This window comes from Misgurnus anguillicaudatus, chromosome 24 (genome assembly GCF_027580225.2).
Source record: "Misgurnus anguillicaudatus chromosome 24, ASM2758022v2, whole genome shotgun sequence".
Classification (NCBI taxonomy): Eukaryota; Metazoa; Chordata; class Actinopteri; order Cypriniformes; family Cobitidae; genus Misgurnus; species Misgurnus anguillicaudatus.
The window spans coordinates 29221542-29247055 of NC_073360.2; the positions used below are offsets into that span (position 1 = coordinate 29221542).

At 36.9% G+C, this 25514-nt stretch overlaps 1 protein-coding gene across 3 annotated transcripts in view; it reads right to left on the reverse strand.

The window, feature by feature from the left end:
- Positions 1-25514, reverse strand: part of crppa (CDP-L-ribitol pyrophosphorylase A) — a 47689-nt gene that overhangs the window by 15870 nt on the left and 6305 nt on the right. Inside the window, exons 3-10 of one of the 3 annotated variants that reach the window (XM_055197008.2) lie at positions 25168-25317; positions 23297-23401; positions 21755-21800; positions 20585-20682; positions 16670-16750; positions 15331-15423; positions 10496-10627; positions 10334-10396 (exon numbers count right to left, since the gene is read on the reverse strand). In XM_055197008.2, coding sequence (XP_055052983.2) covers positions 10349-10396; positions 10496-10627; positions 15331-15423; positions 16670-16750; positions 20585-20682; positions 21755-21800; positions 23297-23401; positions 25168-25317 — 753 coding nt within the window. In that variant the 3' untranslated portion in view covers positions 10334-10348. Of the gene's footprint in view, positions 1-10333; positions 10397-10495; positions 10628-15330; positions 15424-16669; positions 16751-20584; positions 20683-21754; positions 21801-23296; positions 23402-25167; positions 25318-25514 lie in introns of those variants that run through there. The other 2 variants (XM_055197007.2, XM_055197009.2) reach the window with 2 other exon arrangements.

Sequence of the window (25514 nt, forward strand, 5' to 3'; positions counted from 1 at the left end):
TTTAAACTTGTTTAGTTTCCCAAAGAATCCAGCATTATGGAAACAATGCAGCGGAGTTATGCGTGTATGCATGTCTTTAAAGCTGTATTTTGTTCAAATGGGCGGTCCCAACCGGGTCATGAGTTGTAGGCGGTAAGTAAAACAGCATCACATGTCTGTGTTTTGTTGCCAATCGGCACATAAGTCCATATAATGTACTGTAAATGACACGAACATGTAGTAAATCCAGAGATAATAGTCCCTTTCACACATACAGTCTTTACTGGTAATTTACTGGTAAATTGCCGTTAACATGTCATGTGTGAACAGAACCTTTCCGGTAAATCAGTGCTCCCAATTTACCAGTAAGACAGGTTGTAAGATTACCAGTAATTTACCGGTAAGCGCTGTGTGTGAACGAAAATTATAGGATTACCGGCATTTAGAACGGACGACGTCAGACCGTGCTGACAGCTTCGGGCCAATCGTAGCGTTTTAATACAGATGACGCGTTTACCCCCGCACTGTTTACTGACGTTTCCAAACACATATGCTGCTTGAAAGTTGAGCACACCTGAAGTTTACGTCCACATTTCTTCACCAAAGTTGTTTAAAACAGCTTACCGCCGAATTGCCGACATCCTTAGCACGCCCTCTGTGAAGCCTAAAGTGCAAACAGTAGTGTTGTTAAAAAAGCATTTTCGGTTTGACGTCGTCTCATTCAATGTTGTTTGGTCATGAGCAACTTCGCGACTGTTTACCACAGACGTGAAAACAATAAAATACGGACCGTGGTTATGAACAACGTGGATTGTTTACAAATACAACACTGAGCTCGCCGCGTGCTACAGGTACTTCCGCTTTCTCAACGAATTTACCGGTATTTTGATACTGATGTGTGAATGATGTCTTACTGGTAAAATAACGGAACGCCACTGCGTGTGTGAACAGCGCATTTTTGTATTTACTGGTAAATTAATTCTGGTACATTCATGGTAATTTACCAGAATTACTGTGTGAAAGAGGCTATTGTGTCCCGCCCACGGTACGCCTCAAGGGGGTCAGGTTTATTTGGAAAGAATCTGTAAAGTTGATCTGTTTTTTATAAATCTGATAAAACGAGGTCCGATATTCTGAGAAAAAAGGTCAGATTACTTTGTTTCCAACTTACTGTATAAACTTTTTTTTATATATAATAAATTAATGTGTAATGGGAAAAATTAAATATATATTCTGTGTGTAAATGGGTCAAAACACAATACTGGTCTTGGCCTATTGATACACTGTCAGAAAAAAATTGTCAGAAAATTGTAAACAGTACACCGTTTCACCTAAAGAGTTTATACTACATTTTGGTACCAACTGTATACATATCTGTAGTTAAATAGTACATATTAGGACCTTTTCGAATAGCATAGCTTTTTTGTCCTGGGGCATGTTTTGTATAGTCTGTTTTTTATGTTTACACGGACATACGTGCACGGTCGAATGCACAGCTTTGCAAAGCATAGGTTTTTTTACTTGTATGTGTATACAGATGTTCGACGCATGCTCGAGAGCTGATTATGAAATTTGTGTCATGCTCACTGTACACGTACCCTTGCGTATGCATAAAAACGGGACTATATTTCTAGCTTTAAAGTTTATTTAATTTTTGCCGATTCACAACTAACATTATTGTCAAATGAGAAAAAATAACCAAGCAATTGAATTGGTAACATAGACTAATGACATTTAAATTTGGTGCTTTTCCCAGCGATGAAGCATTTGCCATCATAAATATCTCTATGGTTTCTTTCTCCTAATGTAATAAGGGCAAGGTTAAGTTTTCGTATTCAACTGAAAGGTTGGCATGTGATTTTAAACGAGCATTGTTTTGACCCATATAAAAGAAAAGTGTTCATTATCGGCTTGACCTGATAAACCACCACCAAGAAGAAGATTCACGTACGAGAAGTTTCGCAGAGGGGAACCGCTTCAAACAAGCCATCTAACAAAGCTCATGCTAAACCCCGAAATACTCTGAGCTCAAAACAAGATTACAGCGAAGTGGATATTCAATATCTGACGGTGGGTGGTCGACTTAAATCTAAAACAAGTGTTGAGCGGTAGACAGGCTGCATGGGGCAAAACACGCCACTGTGGTCTTTTACTGATTAAATGTTTACAAACCAGTCCGGCCGTCCCTGCTAAGGGATCAGTCTCTTCAACAGGATGAACTCATTTGTATTCGGACATTTTTTGCTTGGAATGTTGACTCTGCATGAGTATGTATGAGCAAAGTGTGGGGGGGAGATATCAATGGCTCATGTAATCTGCCAAATCAAAACTTTGTAAACAGATTCAGTGGGCTAATTTCTTCCTGTGCAGCTCATGTTTAAGCCTGCCTGCATTCATTTGTTTCAGTTTTTTTTTTTGAGGGGGTATGAATAGAAACTAGATTTAAAATAGAGTCAATGTAGTATTTATAATTCCATAAAATACTTTTAAAAATGGTCCCAGGCTGTCACTGAGGTACAAATATGACATTTTTGAAAGGGTACTGCCTCAGTGACAGCTAGGGACCATTTTTTGACCATTTATTTCTGACAGTGTATATAACATTACCATCTCTTTACATACCACAATTCGATAAAGTGGATCAATCCTGACACATCTTATGGCTATTTGTAACTATTTAAAAAAGTGTCTAATTCATATGATTGTGTATGATCTCATTCATACATTTTTGTACAAGTTGCTTTCACCCCAGTCATGTGGACTAGGGATGGGCATTCGGTTAAATTTTTTTAGTCGATTGTCGGGAGAATTAACGATCGACTATCGATTAATCATTAATATTTTTATAATAAAAAATAATTATTTAACTTTTATAATTCAAAAATGTTGAATACAAAAATACAGCATGTTTTCCTCCATGAGACCTTTATTACAAGATAAAGATAAGACAAACGGAACATATATGCACTTGAATATGCGATGCTCTAAAGCAGTGGAACCTGCAGCTGCGAGCCGCATTCTTAAAAAGAGACCTCATTTGTTCCAAAAAATCATGACCTCTTCATGATTCTTTTTTTGAAATCAAAACGGAAGGTCACAGATAACGGAGTATGGTGTATATTGCACCCTGGTGGTAAAATGTTGAATTGCTGCCACACAGTGAAATTCATTTAATTGCTTCAAGACACACGCTACGCTAGGCAACGCAACATGCATTAGATAAAAAAAGTATTCGATTAATCAATAACAAATAAACGTAATCGACTAAATACTTAACGATCAATTATCGATTGTCGATTAATCATGCCCATCCCTAATGTGGACTCAAAGGATTAGTCAATTTAAAAAAAAAAAATCCTGATAATTTACTCACCACCATGTCATCCAAAATGTTGATGTCTTTCTTTGTTCAGTCGAGAATAAATAATTTTTTTTTAAACATTCCAGGATTTTTCTCATTTTAATGGACCCCAAAACTTATTAGTTTTAATGCAGTTTAAAATTGCAGTTTCAAAGGACTCTAAATGATTTCAAAAGAGGCATAAGGGTCTTGTCTAGCGAAACGATTGTCATTTTTGGCAAGAAATATGCAATTTTAAATCACAACTTCTCTTCTTCCTCTGGCTGTGTGACGAGCCAGCGCGACCTCGCGTAATACGTCATCACATCAAGAGGTCATGGATGACGTATGTGAAACTCCGCCCCAGTGTTTACAAGTGTTAAGAAAGAGGACCATTCCGATGTTGTTGTATGTCAACTGATACTAATTAATGTCTTTGTGTCAGTTTATTGTTTAAAATGGTTGTTTCATATATGTAACAATTGACCTTTCCATGTCATTACGCAATTAAGTTGTGGATTTAAAGTGCATATTTTTTATTTTTCTTGCCAAAAATGACAATCGTTTCGCTAGATAAGACCCTTATGCCTCGTTTGGGATCGTTTAGAGTCCTTTGAAACTGCAATTTTAAACTGCATTAAAACTGTTAAGTTTTGGGGTCCATTAAAGTCCATTAAAATGAGAAAAATTGAATGTTTTCCTCAAAAACCATAATTTCTTCTCGACTGAACAAAGAAAGACATCAACATTTTGGATGACATGGTGGTGAGTTTGGATTTTTTTAAGAAAATTTACTAATCCTTTAACCATAACTTCATTATTGCAATGACACGCGCGTCCTCACTACAGCACACCCCTTACGGCATTGTTTCTGCGTCTTGATCACACAGAGGGTTTTCCGGGAATGTTACTAGGTCCTCTTTCCGGGAGCGATCCCAGAACATTTACGGGACATGTTCATGTTTGCGTTCACACAGAAGTCTGTCTGGCAATTTTACAGGTATTTTCTGGGACCAAAGTGAGGTTTATGAACCTCTTAAAATAATTACGAATTTCCTATAATATCAGGCAGGATGCATGCAAACAGTAAAAGCAAACTCTATCATAATTTATTGAGCACTTAAAGGGCCCCTAACCTAAGCGTTTTCAGCACTATTAAAATAGTCTCTGGTATCCCCAGAATGTCTCTGTAAAGTTTCAGCTCAAAACACACCACAAATATTTCATTATACGATGTTGAACATGGCCATTTGTGGCTGCAATGAAAAACGTGCTGTTTTTGTGTGTGTCTCTTTAAATGCAAAGAAAGCTTCTGTTCTTCTCCCCGTATGCAAAGTAGGGGGTACAGCACTTACACATGTGCTTTGGACTACATTAAAACATGCGTTTCTGGCAGAAGTGTGAAATACGCGTTCATGAGGCAGAGTCTGTGAACGGTTATGGGTGGGGCTTAATCAATGTGACATCACATTGCTAAGGGATCCAAACAGTCTGTTTTGTGTGACTGTTGCGGTTTAAAGGAGATCACACAAAGAAGAATAGATGGATTTGTGTAACAACAAGACATTTTCTGCTAGAAACACATTGAAAAGTGCATTTTTTAAGGTTAGTGGGGCTTTAAGGTATCATAAAGTCTGTTTAAAAAAATCATCACTTATGCGATCAACAAATAAACACCAAAAAAATGTAGATCATTTTAGAAAGGTTGAAAATGCACGATGATAAAAAGAGCTACCAGCATGTGCTGCAATGCTCCAGATCTTTTAGTTTAACACCTTAGTTAAATATCATAGCAGACATGCTCTGCCCTGGAGCTGTCAGCAGTAATCCTTCAGACCTGGACTAAGAAAAACACAGAGGCTTTGTTGAGATTTCCTCCAACAGTGTGTTTGTGCCAGCGAAAAAATGATGAGAAAAACATCAAACATAGCACGCGAAGAAAAAAAAACATTATGAAAATGAGCAATGACTACTGGAACACAAATCCAACACTAAGTGGAGAATATGACCGAACACATTCACATCTTCAAACGCAGATGAATAAAAGGCATTTGTGTCTTTCTAGTACAGGCGATATTTACATTCATCTTTTTAATAAACCAGCACTGTTAAATGCAAAAAGCATAATATTTGAAGATGCACCAAGTCGGGCAGAAATATTTGTCTATCCACGTATCTTGTTTCAGATGTGGATCTTAGCAGGTAAGAGAATGTATCTGTGTAGTCTCTCCCTATCCTTTTCTTTTAAGGATCAGCTAATCTCCTCTCAGGTTCAGGATTCCTCGGCTGGATGCTTTGAGAAACAGGAAGCGAGGGCTGGGTAAACTGCACGGCTCTCACAGAGGGGATTAGAGCGGCTATATATCATTGTGACAAGCTTTTTCAGCAGCTGACAGGCCACAAGGCCCGTATGCAGGCCGGATCCTGTGACATCTGCTGTCACTCATTGGCCAGCCATTGATAGGGCCACAAATGACCTTTATCACACCGTCAGATCACCTTACTGACACACTGAAAAGATGTGTTTGAAAAACCTATCTATCCATCTGTCTATCTTTCTATACAGCCTTTATAACCCGTATAGATCTAAAATAAAGGCTTTTTATAGTAAAGTAGTTTTAAACGTTTTCTTACTTACGTTACGAAGCTTCTGTGTTGCTGCCCGCAGGCATTAATAAGGATTTAATTGTATATTCAGCATATTTAAAACATGTGGAGACACTGAATGAAGTTATTTTTCAAATGGGGCCATTCATTGCTTACAAGTTTACATCACACATGCTCATCTCTTCGCCATTTACGTGGACTAGGCGAGCATCTTGGAGGTCTGTAACATGGAAGTTTCTGTGTCAGCTTTATTGAAACCTGTTGAAAGATCCTGTCGAAATTTTCTTAAAGGAATCTGTCAACAAAATAGTCGGGGCACTTTAAACAGCTCTAGGCAATGGAAAGTTATCTCGCGCACTGACCACGCTGGACAACACAGGGAAGGCAAACGGCAATCGAAGCGTAACTAAGCAAAAGCAAAGACGAGAAAGAACAGACAAGATGTTCTTAATAAGACTCAACGAGTATTTATGAGACGATGTTTACCGATTCTTATCAAATGCCAAGGCTTTTAAAACAATAAACCCTTTACACGAGCGGGGTGTTCCACATGCACAAACATCTGGCGAGGAAAAACAAACCTTAAGATTCCAATCAAACATTCCTCTTGAAAGACTGCAAGCGTCATTTCTCAAATGTCATCTCCGGCTTCCCTTACCGGAATCATTTTTACAGCAGATGGAAGTAATGCACATTTATGACGGTATATTTTTTTTTAATTGTTTTTTCGGTTCAGGTTTTCACTTATCGTGTAAATTTTGTCTTGTCAATCATATTGTAGTTTTTCACGAATTAGATCATCACTTCTCGTGGCTGTACCTTTAAGACACGCCCCCTTTTGGATTTTTAAGTTTAAAGTGCACCTATTTCATTTCTAAAAAATTACGTTATTTTGTGTATTTCGTATAATACAATGTGTTTGCGTGGTTTATGGTTAAAAAAAAAACTTTTTTTCCACATACAGTACATTTTTGTAGCTACAGATATCCTGCCTTCCTCAAACGCATTGATTTTGTACAAAACTCATCGATCTGAAAAGCTCTGTGTCCCTGATTGGCCAGCTAATCTGTACGTTGTGATTGGTCTGAATACCGTCAGCCGGAAATGTGACGCTCTTACCAAGTTTGAAAGAGATTAACATTGGAGACGATAACTCGCGTCATCGTTTACCTTGGGGTTTGTACCTTTTGCATATCGTTAACATGTACTAATACACACTTACACACCAAAGGAAATCGTGAATCGGACCATAGTTGCTCTTTAAAGTTACAGTATATAATTTCAATCTCTTTTTAAGAGAATATATGAAGAGTTTGGTTCCAAAACGCAATAAATCCATTTTGACTAATTTGGGTAAAAATTTGTTTTCTATACCAGGAAAGCGACAAGATGATATATAATATATAATAACATAAAAAATTAACATCCATAATTTGATTTTAACAGATTTATTATAAAAACTGATTATTTTTTCCACAAAATGCAATAAAGTTTTTTTTTCAAAATGCTATAAATCTATTGAATCAATATTTAAATGTGCAATCATCTTTGCCATGTTATATTCATTTAGTTAACTAGTGGTATACACTGATTAAAAAATAAACATTAATGGCATTAATTAAAACTAGGGCCGGGACTTTAACGCGTTAATTAAGATGAATTAATTACACAAAAAAATTATGTGTTAAACATTTTTAAAGCATTTTAATCGCACTTATTTTTGCACCGCGGAACATTTCTCATTGGATGAGTTTCGGCAGACCGATTATACTGGAGCACCAACTAGTGTTCATGACTTCAGACAACAACAAACCACAGTAAACATTAACGAAGAAGCTGATGAGATCGCTTTGGTTGGCCCCGTGGATGGGAAATTTTTTTATAAAAAACGAACGGATGAAAGCGTCGATACAAGCATGGTTGTGTGTAAGCTATGCAACAAGGAATTCACATATCACCGCAGCACATCGAGCCTCAAGTATCATCTCAATGCAAAACATATAGCAGCTAGCGTGGACGTTAGCCCGACTCAGAGTACAACGACTTAGTTGAACAAAAATAAATATTTTGTATTCAGTATTCAGTCATTATTCATGGTATACTAAAAATCCATGTGAAAAATAACTTCTCAATGTTCTCAGGTCAAATATTTATATGTGATTAATTTCGATTAATTAATTACAAAGCCTCTAATTAATTACATTAAGTTTTAAAAGGGAGAAAAGATGACAGAATTAAACAGCGGATATCAGATTTTGTGAAAAATTAAGAATTTACTTTTTAATACTGACCTGATACAATACTGATTTTGGTGGTAACTAATTTTTTTTGAAATGGCGTGTAAAGCGTTTTGGAACCAAACTCTTCATATATTTTGAAACAATTACATTTTCAGTTCGATGATGTCTTTATTTGCTTTGTCTGTACTGTATTGAAATTCTGCGGTTATTTGACCATATGAATAAATCAGAAATAGCTTATTCATCTAGTATTAAGCAATGGAAAGCATACAATGTATTTAATGCTAGTTCATCCAAAAACCCTCTAACGTGACTAGCAGGAGAAAACATCTGAAGCTTTCGCCGACATGCGCTTAATTTTAACATCGATCAGGATAATACAGCCAATTGAGAGGCATGACCTCTAAAATACAAACCTTATATCACGAATGAAGGTGGATTAGGTCTGAATTCACATAGCGAGTTCTGGCACTCGTTTTGCAAGGCATGAATAAGCACATGTGGGAGAAATTATCCTCATTATTACCGAACCTATGAGAGTGATTTATGAACGGTCTTTATCTGTACTTTCACTATCTCGTAAAAACAAGCACTTTATCACGACAAACACGTACAATCGTTGTTCCCAAACCAACTCAAATTTGCACATCGCTCTGCATGACACACAACTGGATCTTTCATACAGACGGGCACTACAGACAGATCATTAAGACGTACATTAGTGCAAGGTCAAAAAGACAGATGTATAGTGGAGATGTTGAATTTTTCCTATATAAGAAACAAATGGTTTAAGACCCAATGACCATGCAGGGAAAAAGAAGTTCCCTTTGTCATACCTCCTCGCAAGTCATCCTAATAATCTATGTAGCTATGCTTTAGGCTTTTTTCTTAAAGGGACAGTTCACCCAAAAATTAAAATGTAATCACTACACTGTAAAGAGTGAAAAAAAGTATGTGTGCTTTATCAATATTCCACTTAAAGTAAGAAAATTTAAGTTGGCAAATGCAATTTATTAGCAGCTTAAAGGAATAGTCTACTCATTTTCAATATTAAAATATGTTATTACCTTAACTAAGAATTGTTGATACATCCCTCTATCATCTGTGTGCGTGCACGTAAGCGCTGGAGCGCGCTGCGACACTTCGATAGCATTTAGCTTAGCCCCATTCATTCAATGGTACCATTTAGAGATAAAGTTAGAAGTGACCAAACACATCAACGTTTTTCCTATTTAAGACGAGTAGTTATACGAGCAAGTTTGGTGGTACAAAATAAAACGTAGCGCTTTTCTAAGCGGATTTAAAAGAGGAACTATATTTTATGGCGTAATAGCACTTATGGGAGTACTTCGACTCGGCGCAGTAACACCCTCCCTCTCCCATTATGAGAGTGAGAAGGCGAGCGGACTTTTCAGGCGAGTCAAAGTACTCACAAAAGTGCTATTACGCCATAAAATATAGTTCCTCTTTTAAATCCGCTTAGAAAAGCGCTACGTTTTATTTTGTACCACCAAACTTGCTCGTATAACTACTCGTCTTAAATAGGAAAAATGTGATGTGTTTGGTCACTTCTAACTTTATCTCTAAATGGTACCATTGAATGAATGGGGCTAAGCTAAATGCTATCGAAGCGTCGCAGCGCGCTCCAGCGCTTACGTGCACGCACGCAGATGATAGAGCGATGTATCAACAATTCTTAGTTAAGGTAATAACATATTTTAATATTGAAAATGAGTAGACTATTCCTTTAAGTTAATCCAACTTTCACTTTTTACAGTCTTTCCCTCATGTTGTTCCAAAATTGCCTGACTTTAGTTTTTCAGTGGAACAAATCAGTCAAGTGACATCCAAAAACATTCATCATCACTGATGTCTTCATGTGGGATAACTGAATATACATGAACACCAATGAGATTTGTAAACTACTAAATTTTCCTGTGCTCCTGTATAGCTCAGTTTTAGAGCATTGCGTTAGCAGCGCAAAAGGTCATGGGGTTCGCACCCAAGGAACACACATGCTGATAATTTTTTTTTAAGTCGGTTTGGATAAAAGCGCCTGCCAAATGAATAAATATAAATGTAAATTCCTTTAGAAAGGAATGGCTGGAACATAAAAAACACATCCTTTGGTCTACTTTTAAACTGCTTTTTATTCCTTTTAGAGCTTGAAAGTCACACCTAGTCACTGTTTGCTTTCACTGTAAGAGTCAACATTTTCTTTAGTGTTCCACTGGAAAAGGAAAGCCAAGAGGGTGAATGAATGATGACACAATTTGCATTGTTGGGTGAAATGTTTCTTTAGCACACGAGGACAATTAGAGACAATTACCTCGGTGTGATCAATGTGAATTCCGTAGAGCAGAACATTTCCTTGTTTGATTTCAGAGGCCAGACGTCTAAAGGATGTTAACTCATCAGTCTTTTGAGTATCAAAGGACCGCTTTGTCACGTTCAGCTGAACCTGTTAACAGAAAAGAGACAAAAAGCAAAATTTTTCTCCGAAAGTGACTCCAATTGAAACATTGAAATCAATAAAACTTGAACTGGCCCCATTGTTGAAATTAATGGTTACACATTTTATGGTGTCTTTGTTACACATGTCACACATAAATCAAGGGGCAACCTTTCGATCCCTATCGTGAAGCCAAAACGGAAGTGATGCAATTCATAGACTGGCCGCTAGAGGCTGGCTCCATAAGGGAGTCAATCCCATAGATCCCCATGTAAAAAATGGCAACCTTTACACAGTAGAAATTAATATGTTTATGGGCTGGAACACTCCACTTTTTTAAAAATAAGTTTATTTTTCAGCTCTTCTAGAGTTAAACATTTGATTTTACCGTTTTGGAATCCATTCAGTCGATCTCCGGGTTTGGCGGTACCACTTTTAGCATAGCTTAGCATAATCTATTTAATCCGATAAAACCATTAGCATCGCACTCAAAAATAACCAGAGTTTTGTTATTTTCCAATTTAAAACTTAAATCTTCCGAAGTTACATCGTGTACTAAGACGAATGGAAAATAAAAAGTTGCGATTTTCTAGGCTGATATTGCTAGGAAGTATACTCTCATGATATTACGCAGTGCCCGATAATAGTCCCCTGCTATTGAAAGTAACCAAGGAAATTACGCCTGAATGAGAGTATAGTTCCTTGCCATATCGGCCTAGAAAATCACAACTTTTAATTTTCCGTCGGTCTTAGTACACAATGTACACACTAGAAGAGTCAAGTTTTAAATAGGAAAAATATCGAAACTCTTTGGTCATTTTTGAGCGCGATGCTAATGGTCCAATCAGATTCAATGGATTGTGCTAAGCTATGCTAAAAGTGGTAGCGCAAGACCCAGAGATCGGCTAAATGGATTGCAAAAGGTAAAAATCAAACGTTAACTCTAGGGGAGCTGGAAAATGAGCTTTTTTCAAAAAATAGTTTTGCATAATTAAGGGCGTGGCCAATTGAGTGACGGGTGAACTACCACTGCTTTGACTACCGTCAAGCTACGCGGGTGTGGTTTCAACAACCAGACACCTCTGCTTCACCCACGTCCTGCCACTTTACCCATTTTAAATCCGCAACTATTTGCTTCGAAAAAGCTTTTCACAAACCTACGGATGACGTCACAGACAATACGTCTATTTTTGTTACAGTCTATGATGTAAATACTAAAGTAATAACAGTAAATTATGCATAATTACCTACAACTAACCCTAAACCAAACCCTAATCCTAACCCGAACCCTATAGCATTACATGTTGTTAATCATTATTACTCAGTAATTAAATGTATAATTACACTATGAAGCTAGAAGTATAGTCCTGTTTTTACACATACACGAGAGTCTGCACACAGTGCACATGACGGAAATGTCGTCATCAGAATAGGATTTTTGTAACCTGTGTGTGCTTTGCACGTGTAGGTTGCTCATGCGCATATAGGAGAATGTAGTATGTAGCCCATGAGATGCATGGCATTTTGTCGCAATGCGCAGGCGTCGAAAGTCTGTGTACACATACACGAGTCAAATAAACTTTGCTTTACAAGACTGTACATTCGACCGTGTGGGTTCAGTCACGTACACATAAAAAACAGACTATTGACACAAAACGTAAGAGAGAACCCAAGTGCAAGACACGGGTGTACAAAAATGGGAATTTATTGTGACACAAACAGAAATCAACAACCCACGAGGGGGGCAAAATAACATAAACAGGATAACAGAATATGAAAGATGACACTAAACTGGGTAACACTGATACACTGGATAAACTAGACTAAACTGACAAAGTACTTACACGGATGAAACGAGGCATGGAACAACAATGAACAAGCACAGAGTAACAAACACAAGGACCTTAAATAGGGGAGAACTAATGAAGACAACAGGTGACATTGTTTAAACAATGAGGAGCGTGGTAAAAGTGACAAGACACCGGAAACACGTTGTCTAGTAAAACCAATACCGAGACCACGAGATCCCACACAAAACATGGGCCTGTCATGATACTGCCACAAGACTAGATTAAACAAAGATAAGATGGCAGAATCATGACTAAACTATACTCCCGGCTTATATAATAAAGTGTGACCAAATCATCTATAATGTACCTGTGGACCAGACCACCTCTTCTTAATTTGTTTGGTGCTAAAATAACCATGTTTATACTCGTTTTTTAATATACAAACACCAGTTTCAGTGTGTTTGGACAATTTGGGCTCCCACGCAAACAGCAAGAACCAGCTCTTAACAAAACATTTCCATCAGGGGTTCACCCATCCGTACTATTAGTGCAATTCTTTTTCCATTCCCTTACCTCGCCATTTGTGGCCTGCATGCAAATGCACCAAAAACTAACAAGCTTTGCTTATTTTGGAAAATGCTTAAAGAAAAACACATTTCTAACTCTAGTTCAAGTTTTAGGTAATTGCACCTTTGCAAGTATTATTTCAGGGAACCTTTACACACCAAGATAACCATGACAGGCCAACAGGAAATCGAATGTAATGTGTTAACACTCAAGAAAGCCTCTCAACAGTGCTTGATAAAATGAACCTTAAATCAAACATCTTGAGGTTTTACTGACAAATCACATATTCTCAAAACTCTACAATCACATCTGTGAAATCCAAATCATAAGTGAAAGTATAATGATGAAGAGCAGAGGTTATCCTACAGGCCTTTGGAGAGACCCAATGTACTGCATGAACATATTGAACATATGAGAGACATACTGAGAAGACTGGATTCCCACAGTGTGCTAGCACTGGATCCAGAAATGCAGGAACAGAGATGTTTGCTTTCAAAACATAAAAAAATTCACGCTATTCAAGGTAAGAAAAGCCCAATTCACACCAGATTAGTATTATTTGGGGACCTCATGTGTTTTAGAAATCACACTCCACACATTTGAATTTCGTGTGGTGCATTCGCACAGGATAAGTGACGCCTGTGATTTTACTTAAATTTACTGAATTGTCTCCTGCATATGATGACACGGCTTTGCGTAACAACGTGTCCTAACTACACAAAATAAAAGGTACCTTTACCATGTTAATTTAGAGATGCCGCGCCGAGCAACATTGGATACTATTTTAAAAACTGTTCTGTGATGTCACGGCTGACAGCTACGCCTATAGATCTTATTAAATAAAAGTTCAGTGCATTTTGAATATTAATCATGAAACATGAATGAGGAGAGACTGATTAAACATTTAAAAACAGACATATCTACCAAAGGAAAGCCATAGGGCTCTATCTTACACCCGGCACAATGCAACGCAATGCGCGACGCAAGTGTCTTTTGCTAGTTTCCACCCTGCGCAATTATAATTTTCACGTTTAGCGCCGCGTTGTTTAAATAGCAAATGCATTTGCGCCCCCTTTTGCGCCCATGGGCGTTCTTTTAATTAAAGCAATTAAAAGCCTGATTTTTTTACTTCCATGACTAAATGAAAACGGGTTTTAAAGGTTTTAATGAAAAAATAACAATTTCAATACAAGTGTAAAACAACACAATTATTTAACATTAATCTTAAACTGGGGATCTTCTTCTTCCTCCGCTTAGTTTTTCAGTTTTCAAAGTCCGTCATCTAAATAGGGATTAGACATAGCGCCAGCGCAACTTGCTTTTAAAGGGGATGAGAGCTAAGACTCTCATTGGTTTATTGCACGTTACGCCTAAAATACTCCAATTAATCATTGAAAAAATAGGACCAACCCTTTTCGACCATGCGCTCGGCGCACAAACCATTTTTCCCGTCATTAAATTAGCAAAAGTGGATTCGGACACGCCCATTTAGATGTTGCGCTGTGCGCTTTAGACAATGCGCTTAGATCGTTAAAATAGGGCCCATAATGTCTGTGCGAGAGGTGCACAAACAGTGAAAAACAAAAAGAAAAAGATAAAAAGGAGAACGGGTAATAAAAACCTTGAAAAATTATACACGACCCCGCCAAATCCTGGCCAAATTACGGATGCCGATTCGCACAGCACCTCTGTGTTGGGCAAAATATGGTAGGTCATTTGCAGGGAATTTTTACTTTACAAATTGGCCGATTTGCACGACCACCTCAGCAATTATTACAAATGACTAGAGGTCACCAGGTAATACTAATCCCGTAGGAATAGGGCTTATGCAAACTGCAAAAGACTTCAGGGAACTACACATCTTGTCTTTTTCCCACCCCCAAAAGTCCCATTAGGCAGATGTGCGGCACAAAGCTGAAAAAATAACTTTTTTAACATTGTTCTCTTTTAAATTCACGTTGACCCCTGTGAATTTGAACTGCAGAAGTGTTTGGATTGGACAAGATAATATTTTGGTCTTACGGCGATTGCTCAAGCTATCTTCTGTAATCAATATCCGAAATTACTACCATTACACAAAAAATAACAGATTAGCCATGAACACATCTTACACTGTTTGAATTATTATACACCAACTAGACCGAAGATTATAGGTTCTCTGAAATCAGATAAATCAAACAATAAATGGTTATATCCCGTTACAAAACACTAAAACACACTGCACATCTGTTAACACAGCAGAGAGAAAACACCAAGCTTATGAAAGCATGTAAAAGATGTTTGAAAATAACCAAAAAGAGAGATTGACGTTTTAGCACTATGGTCCATGTATGGTCACTGTACAGAAAAACTTACCCAAACAACAACTACTGGATATAAACAAGCGTGGCCCGTATCCTCGAAATGTTTAACCATTTCTAGAAGCCCTGATGTGTTTAATCCATTCACCTTAAATAAAAGCAAATAATATTAATACATTTTACACCAAAATCATTTGTTAAAATGCCACAGTGACTAAACATAGATATACTGAGACATGTACAGCTGTAATAGCAATGCCAAGCTAATTATTAGTATTTGGGTCAATGATGTGACGTTAATTATTTTGTGTGTGTATTAGGGATGCATACAGATCAATCATGATTAATCTATAGCAGAGTAAAAGTTTGTGTTTACATCATATATATATGTGTGTGTGTGTGTGAACTGTGTATAATAACTTTGTATAAATAAATGCACCCACATGCATGTATATATTTAAGAAATGTTTACATGTGTATTTATATTTATATTTATGTATACGTTAAATAAATAAATAAATATATATATATATTTTTTTTATACCTGCATGTGTGCATATTTATATATACATAATTATTATACACAGTTCACACACATATATGATGTAAACAAAAACTTATTCTGCCATAGATTAATCACGATTAATCGGTATGCATCCCTAGTCCTTATGGATAAATGTAAAAGGGTTAAAATTTCTAAATAAATTTGCAGATGTACTTGCATACATTCTCTTTTTTGAGGACCAAGTCTAAACATTTCTGATTTTATTGCATTTTAAAAGAATATTTGGGGGATAATTGCAAAAATGTCAGTGTGGTGTTACCGGTCTGTGTCAACTGGTGTAACTAGTATTTTTTTTTTAAATATAGATATATTCATAAAAAATTTGGAAAAAAATTTAATCATCTTATTTAGTGTAATATGTTTTTACATACATATTTACATCATTTGTCAAAGATTATTTAGAAAACAGAGCTGTTTTCAGCTTACCGGTATGTCAGGATAAATATTACAAAAACGCATTAAATTTACATTTAGAAATAACTAATAAAATGATATTTTAAATAGATTTTTTTCTTTTGATGATTACGCTTACAATACCATTAAGGTTTATAAAATATTTAATATTTCTCATTGTTTGACACAATTTGCGGTTACACCATTTGACATTTTCAGGTCCATTCATTCCACTTTCATAAAAATGGTGCAAATGTAATTTTTATTGCATAAAATTAACATAAATACACTGTGCAAGTTTTCTCATTTTGCCAAACTGTTTTTGTCACTGACCCATTTAACAATAAAACCATTTATTATTTTAACTAATTGTCTTTGGCATTACGTTACAACTTTAATTATAGTATTATTTCCGGATTTGTCTGATGTAATGTACCGTTATCTGAATAAAGTTTGAGGTTTTTGACAGGAAGTCTGTATTACTTTCCTTTGTACATGTAATGATGTCCGTCACCATCTGATAAAAGCAGAAAAAAGTACAAATTTAATAAAACAAGCACAGTAATATCTGAAAATGATTAAACCATAAATATTCTTTACTGAGAGCTTTTTATGAAAAGAAAACAATGCTCAGATGCTCAGTGAAAGAAATCATATCTGGACTTTCGACATAAATGTAAATACGTTTGAACTTGCAAGCGCGTCTGGTTTCGTACAGAGATAAAATAAACAGAAATAAACAAAAGTGTTTGGCACTCCACTTTGACGAAAAACTTGGAAATATGAAATGGTTATTGGAAGCACATGTAAGGACTTATTTACTCTTGAAAGACAACCAAGTGCGGCTTTAGGCGAAAACCAGTTTGCGCTGAGCTGTGGATTTGCGAGATTAATTTCGACATCTGAACCAGGTCGGCCTGCCACATGAGACGCTGTTTACAGGTTATTTCAACGGTAGCTGAGAATGAGGACTTTTAAACTCCATAATGACCAAAACAAAAAGAAATCAGTCCAAGAAGCCACACAGTTTGCCCTCATTAGAACGAACGGATGCCGCCAACGTTTTAGCAATTTGCCATACATTTACTATACAAACAAATGACCTGTCTGATGGCGATTAAGTGTTTATAAATAATTCAACGAATGAAAATCGCTTTGGCAATGAGTTCACTTCAAACCGCAGTTACGCGTCACAAAATCTCAGGCCAACGATCTAGAAGTTTCCTGTCCGGGTTTAATCCGAAGTTGACGTAGGAATACATTACAGTCAGACGTTGGGCAGGGTCACTGAAATGCTAACCTACCAGGATTACATTTAACCAGTGGAATTTTATAGTCACAGATAGATTTACAATGGAAATCTAGAAATATTTTATGCAAGATTTACTTACATTGCTTAATCTTATATACACACCACATTCGTGCTCTCGGCTCTAAATTATCTCGGTTTCCCACAGCTGGGGAATGTGAAGATCACTCAGTCATGGGCTTAATGTCATATAAAGCCCACGTTTGAGATCCACACCTTATGGTACATAGATTCAAACTTTTTTAGTTGGAGAGAATGTTATTGCCAAAGATGAGCCGAAAATTATGGTTTATTCCAAGAGAACTCCATATTCTCTTATCTGTAGTCTACGCTGGTGTAAGAATTACATCTTGCTCAAAAGGATCATCTCATCTTTCACTGTTGGCCAAAATATGTACCCAAGTCAAACGTACCACCTGTACTCCTCTAAAAAAACTTAATTTCAGTTCCACACTGCTTGAAACGGAGATACGTAATGAGGATTAGATTTACAAATGGCACTGGGACAAATCTGTAATCTCCACCTTTTCTTTCATCTCCCTGGAGCTCTGAAAAAGAAGCATGTCGAGTCGCAGGAACAAGCCGGGAGAACTGACCCCGACCAGAACCCGGGGGAGCGGATGTCTGGAACCAATCAGGTGGAGATGGACGCTGCGTGGTCTCCTGCAACATTAACAAGGATGTTTGCTTGACACTGCTTGATGAAGAACCTGGAACAACCCAGAAGATGGGTTTCCGTGGCACAGAGCCAAAATAAAAATGTCATATTTTCACTTTTTTGTGAGCGCACTTGAAGATGGATCCACTGAAGTGTCCTACAGCGACAGCTACAAGGTAAAGACGTGACTCATGCAGTTGGATGTGCTCCAAAAATAAAGTAGAATAAATGGAAAGGTGGTCACACTTGTACAGAACACCTAATCCATTACAAAGAGTAAGGACTGGCTAGATATCAAACATCTCTGACACCTCATGAACTTGTCGGGCAAGTGAAAGCTCGGTAGGGGGGGTGGTAGAACCTCAGGTTGAGGAAGTGAAGATTGGAGGAGTTCATAGAGAAATAACTTTTGAGATAGAGATAACCAATGCAATGCAAAAAATGACTTTCTCCCTTAGTATTTTTGTCTTGTTTTCAGTAGAAATATCTAAAAATTCTTAAATTAAGATGCTTTTTCTTGATGAGCAAAATGACCGAAGTAAATAAGTCTAGTTTTACGACAAATAATATACAATTTAAGTGAAATTGTCCTTAAAATAAGCAAAATTATCTGCCAATGGGATAAGAACAAAAATTGTGAAATAAGATTTCTTTTTTCTTAAACACTTAATTCAAGTAAAATTTTCTCACCCTATTGGCAGATATTTTTGCTTGTTTTAAGCACAAATTCACTTAAATTGTATATTTTTGTCTAAAAACTAGTATTATTTTCTTAGGTCATTTTGCTCATCAAGAAAATACATCTTGATTTAAGAATTTTTAGATATTTCTACTGAAAACAAGACAAATATACCAAGTAAGAAAGTGTGCAATGTGCCTTCCTTTGCATGATAGGTTTAGTTTAAACAGATTAACCTGTCCACAATCAGAGTATGAACCATAAACCATGGCTGCGTCCAAAACGGTCTTCTTCCATATTATATAGTAGACGAAAAGCAACAGGCGTGGCGAGTAGTGCCTGAATTTATAGTATTCCAAAAACAGGCGATACGTACCCGGATGAACTTTCCGGCAAGATCCCTAAGTGTTTATTCGATGGACACTTTACTATACCTTGAGCCCCCAGGGAAAGGAGTTATCCAATGAAGAAGAAGATGAGGCATTTTATTCAATAATGTCCAAAAGCGGCAACGCAATAAATCCATTTTGACTAATTTGGGTAAAAATGTGTTTTCTATACCAAGAAAGTGACAAGATGAAAACCACTATTTTCTGCTACAAACTTTCACATAGCATCTTTAGGTTATAATAACATAAAAAAATCAATTCATAATTTGATTTTCAAAGATTTATTATAAAAACTGATAATTTTTTCCACAAAATGCAATAAATCCATGATTTTTTTTTAAAATGCTATAAATCTATTGAATCGATATATAAATGTGCATTCATCTTTGCCATTTTATATTCATTTAGTTGACTAGTGGTATACACTGACTAAAAAAATAAAGATTAATGGCATTAATCAAAACACTTACTCATTGCAGTTGTCATCTTTGGGACGTTGTCGCTGAACTTTTTTGAACAGGTGTAAAATGTTTTGGTCCTGCTCGGTTTTTGTTGACTTTGAATAAAATAATGGAAAGTTTTTCATTAGATCCCCTGGGGTCAATGTGTTAGCATGAAAGAAGCGTGATGCTGTCGGGAGAACAAGCAACAGCCAACATTTTTCCGTCTCCCGAGTGCCTCCCGCGTAAATTATTTGAATTTGATGGCTTACGTTTCTTCCCCGCCACAGAAAAACACAGTCACAGTAACTCATTTTTTTAGTTACCAAACTCTTCATATATTAAACAGCTGTCCCTTGTGGTTAAATTGCGCTAGTTTAACGTCATTACAGTTAACAACTAACTTGTTGCTATGATGACAACATGGCGGATGAAGTAATTCCGAATTCATTCTTACTATCCATATTTATACTATAGACCGTTTCATCGGACGCATGTGCGCTGATGCAATACACGTTTGGATCCGAACTTTACTTCCGGTTTCGTTTTTTTAATGGTCTGACTAGTTGCTAAACTGATCTCTTGAACAAATGCCTCGTCGAAAATAACAAATGTTTTGGTTTCCTAGGTAATCTATGTGTTGTTTTTTTGCTTGTTATATAAATAAACTACATTTAAAAAACTTTGTTGTTATTTATTCTTACCGGAGTTTACTGGAAGTTACGTGCGGACCACGACAGCCGCTTGTTTATGTTGTTCCGCTGAAACCGTCTATAAAGTACCTACTGTTTTAACGGTCGATGAGTAGGTACTTTATCTAATTCAGTACCTACTGTCACAGTACAGGTGTATGCGATTTTCGAATGTTTATTATACCATGCTCTGGGTTGCCAGATTTTTCTGGAGTGCTCCTGCCAGCTCAACCGCTTCTGCTGCAGCTTCTGTGATGACACACGCAGACGTCGCAAGAGTTTCTGCATGGGAGACGAAAAAGGGCTTGAAACAGATAATCACAGATGTCTCTTCACTTTGTTTTCCTTCCTAAAATGTGTTTTTTATCTTAGCTTAGTTTGAAGCTATAAATAAAACACTTATAGATAGCATTATTTATAGTTCAGTTAGACTATATTAATACATACTAGCATGCTGGTAGAATTTTTTTTTTTGAAGTACTGAAAAGAAGATATTTTGATAAATGATGTTAAGCACACAGTTGATGGTACCCACATCTATAGTATTTTTTTCTTATTATGGATGTCAATGGGTACTGTCAACTGTGTGGTTACCATCATTTATCAAGATATCTCCTTTTGTTTTCAACAAAAAAAGACACTCATGCACGAGGATGAGTAAATGATGAAAAGAATGTTCATTTTTGGGTGAACTATCCCTTTAATCTAATGAGGAAATGAAGTAAAGCACCTGTACAATAAAAGGCATTTCACCTTAGGTATACAGGATGTTCATAAGCTTATGAGATATTGAAAGAGATCAAAGTTAATCATAGGTCTTAGAAATAACCCATGCATTTAAACTCAAGGATAAACCGCTCTTTCACTACAGTACCTTTCACCAGAGGTTAAGCTATTGTGGAATAGGAAACTCTAAGTAACTCTAAAAAAGTATAAATAATACCACAGGGATTGTGTATTACAAAGACAGACCTCGTTGAGGAATAAGAACAGCTAGTACTTCAAAAATGGACATTTTTAGGCAATTTGTTGTTTTATTCCATTCAAATAGTAGCTTAATGCAATGCTTGAATAGACAGCCAGGGCCATAATTTTAATGCACGAAGACTTTCCATAATTTCCAAAATCATATAAATATGCAAACACATAATTGAACTGCCATATGCAGGTGAGGAAACAAGAGCACCTGTTCACTCCATGCACACTTTTAACAGATTTTATAAAAAGTACGCCTGATCTTACCCAGTTGCCCAACGTATTATTAAGTGCACAAAAACAGCAGGGAATGGAAAATTCTAATTCCCATTATATAAATGTCACATTTAATTTCTTTAATACAAAACTACATAAATACCTTTAATAATGGCCTCCGCAGCTGCTAGATCTCTTTTGTATGTAACCTATAAAGAAAAATATGCACATTTAGCAACTAAACCTATCACATAAATGGATAAAATACATAAATAACAGTTTGTGCCTAGCAAAAATAACATGACAAATTGTGATTGTGTATTCGATTTTGTGGTTAAGATTGTGGATCTGTGCAGATGTGATGTAATGTGTACACGACATAAGCGGAAAATTGGCCGCTGTATTATATTATTTACTATAAACTATATTATCAGCATCTACAGTGAGGAAAATAAGTATTTGAACACCCTGCTATTTTGCAAGTTCTCCCACTTAAAAATCATGGAGGGTCTGAAATTGTCATCGTAGGTGCATGTCCACTGTGAGAGACCCTTCTTCAATGCTCTAACTGAGGGAAGGAGGTTGTTCCCCAAAATTTCGCAATACATGGCCCCGGTCATCCTCTCCTTAATACAGTGCAGAAAAACACCCCCAAAGCATGATGCTACCACCCCCATGCTTCACAGTAGAGATGGTGTTCTTGGCATGGTACTCCTCATTATTCTTCCTCCAAACACGTTTAGTGGAATTATGACCAAAAAGTTCTATTTTGGTCTCATCTGACCACATGACTTTCTCCAATTACTTCTCTGGATCATCCAAATGGTCGCTGGTAAACTTAAGACGGGCCTGGACATGTGCTGGTTTAAGCAGGGGTACCTTCCGTGCCATGCATGATTTCAAACCATGACATCTTAGTGTATTACCAACAGTAACCTTGTAAACGGTGGTCCCAGCTCTTTTCAGGTCATTGACCAGCTCCTCCCATGTAGTTCTGGACTGATTTCTCACCTTTCTTAGGATCATTGCAACCCCATGAGGTGAGATCTTGCATGGAGCCCTGTCCGGTGGAGATTGACAGTCATGTTTAGCTTCTTCCATCTACTAATGATTGCTCCAACAGTGGACCTTTTTTCAACAAGCTGCTTGGCAATTTCCCCGTAGCCCTTTCCAGCCTTGTGAAGGTGTTCGATTTTGTCTCTAGTGTCTTTGGACAGCTCTTTGTTCTTGGCCATGTTAGTAGTTGGATTTTTACTGATTGTATGGTGTGGACAGGTGTTTTTATGCAGCTAACAACCTCATACAGTTGCATCTGATTTGGGATAATAAATGGAGTGGAGGTGGACATTTTAAAGGCAGACTAACAGGTCTTTGAGGGTCAGAATTCTAGCTGATAGACAGGTGTTCAAATGCTTATTTGCAGCTGGATCATACAAATAAATTTCTGGATTTCTGTCTCTCACATTGGACATGCACCTACAATGACAAATTCAGACCCCTCCATGATTTCTAAGCTGGAGAACTTGCAAAATAGCAGGGTGTTCAAATACTCCTCACTGTATATGCTATACTATCACATATCATTTAAATTTGTTTAGAATACTTTGTTTCAAGCTTTAAAGTCCCAGAAATGTAATGTGGTCTCAGACTTGATCTATAATGTATATGACATAAATCATAAAAAGCAAAATGTTTTCTCTCTTACTTTCCACAGAGCTGGTGGTCCCTCTATAAGTTTTGCATTTGTTCCACAGTACTGCAGGGCCAAGTGCAGGCACTCTGTGCCAAAGTCAAAATCATATTCACTGCACTGCAAATGATAAACCAGAAGAAAATGAAGCAAACCCTAAAGTGTGGTAAACACCAATTGCAATAGATACAAAGTCATCACTGATGATAAAAATAAATGTGCACATGCATTAGAGATAAATGGCTTCAATTAGAAATATGCATGATCTCGGAATGAGATTTCTGGAAAAAAATGTGAAAATGCTCCTTATTCTGGAGTTTTTTAAGAAATCGGGTGGATTACACTGTTTAAATCATGCCACCTGAGACATAAGGAAAGAGGGCAGTAACTACAGCAATATTTCATCCCAGGTAAAGAAGACAGCTTCACTTACAAAGCCCTGTGATTTTAAGGCAAATTAAAGGGGGAAAAAAATCACTGGGTCCTGCAATCATTTAACCTTTGGCACTTTTTAACTTTGCATCAACGTACAGCCGGTCCCTCGTGGGGTTGGATGTCTCTTTGTACTAGCACTAGCACTAGCGCTCTCAGACTCAATGGATACCATGCTAAAATGGCATCAGTCATTTGAAGGCTACCACATAGAGGTTTTTGACACATGGCCTTTGGCTACGTTCGAAAAGCGGCCTATGAAATGCTCACTTACTCAAAAACACCCACCTGAAATGACCCCTTTGTAAAAGCGTCAAACGTGTTTGAATACTTCATAAAAAAGAAGTATGGACTACCTCATGTCATGCAATGGAAGAGCTCCATAGAATATTGGGTTTTAGAAGCAAAGAGCGCTATATAAATCTTTGCAGACATTTCACTGTTGGGCTTGGAGAAGAAAAGCCCCAGAAGAAGTTGGGGTGTCAGATAACACCCCGGTGGGCTTGATATTACCCATTATTCAGACTTGTCATCTACAGTACTTTCTTCATGTCAAGGTCTTATCTTTATTTACAATTAATTGAGGATGGGCAGCTGTGAACTGACATGGAAAACTGACGCTAATGTTCAATATCACAGCCAAAAACAGCAAAACTGTGAAATCAAAGTTCTCCGGGAGCAAAAGAATTCAATATCCAAAATACGGCTCTATCAGCAGGACTATAACTCCTAATGTTTCTTTTAACACATCTATCTTTGACTAAATAGTTACTTAAATCCAAAGGTTACAAAGTTTTAAAGCAATAAGTGTGACGATAAATTATAAAACTGAACAAAAAAATATTATTCAATGCTTTAGGTTGCCGTAAACTTCGGGACTCACACACATAGACGAACGTCCCACGGTATACAATACTAAGTTGTTATGTTATATATATAATATTATATACATTCACTATATTTTTTGAAAGTTTAAAAACCTCAAGCACTACAGTATGAGAAACTTTTATCAAAAACAACAAACACCATTTTTGGGCAGGCATTGTTTGAATCAACCATGAGAGCTAATAAAACTGGGCTTTCTATATAACCCAGTCCAGACCAAATAACGCTGATTTATTATTTTGTCATACAATGCAATGTCACGGGAATAATAACAAAACTCCGGAGCCGCCGGAGCAGAAGAACCTGCAGGTTTATGCAGATCTCAAGGACGACGAACAAAAGACCCGAACGGCTCCAAGGTTTGAACTCCAAGAGTTTTTTGTAATTATTTATGTAAAGACATAAATCTTGACATTCCCAAAACTACCATCAAAGCCACCAAGGAGACCTCAAGGAGTTTAAGCTTTGCGGTGAGAGAGGACAGTCAAACTTCTTGTAATAGGATTCGACTTTGCACACTGAAATTTGAGGTTGGCGCTAAACACTATAGGTGTCTGGGTTGCTCATACCCGCTGGTAGGCCTGGAAAATGATGTCATAAAGAAATCCTTGAGGCATTTCGCTGGCTCGGTATTTTGCTCTCTCCAAAGAGTGGTCCAGGTAGCCCTCCAAGGTCGTAGCTATAACCGTAGACACCAAAGGACGTATTGCTCCTGAAGCCTAAATGTGGAAAAAATATAGTTTTAAAAACATGCTCTGTATAATCTGCTTATTCATTAATTGAATTTGGCCATTAATTAATATCTGGCTTGCAGAAACATGTTTTTGAGAAATAGCATTGAGAGATGTCGACTTTGTTTTTTTGTTTGTAAATGATGAACATTGTAAAAACATTGTAACAAATTTGTATTTTGATG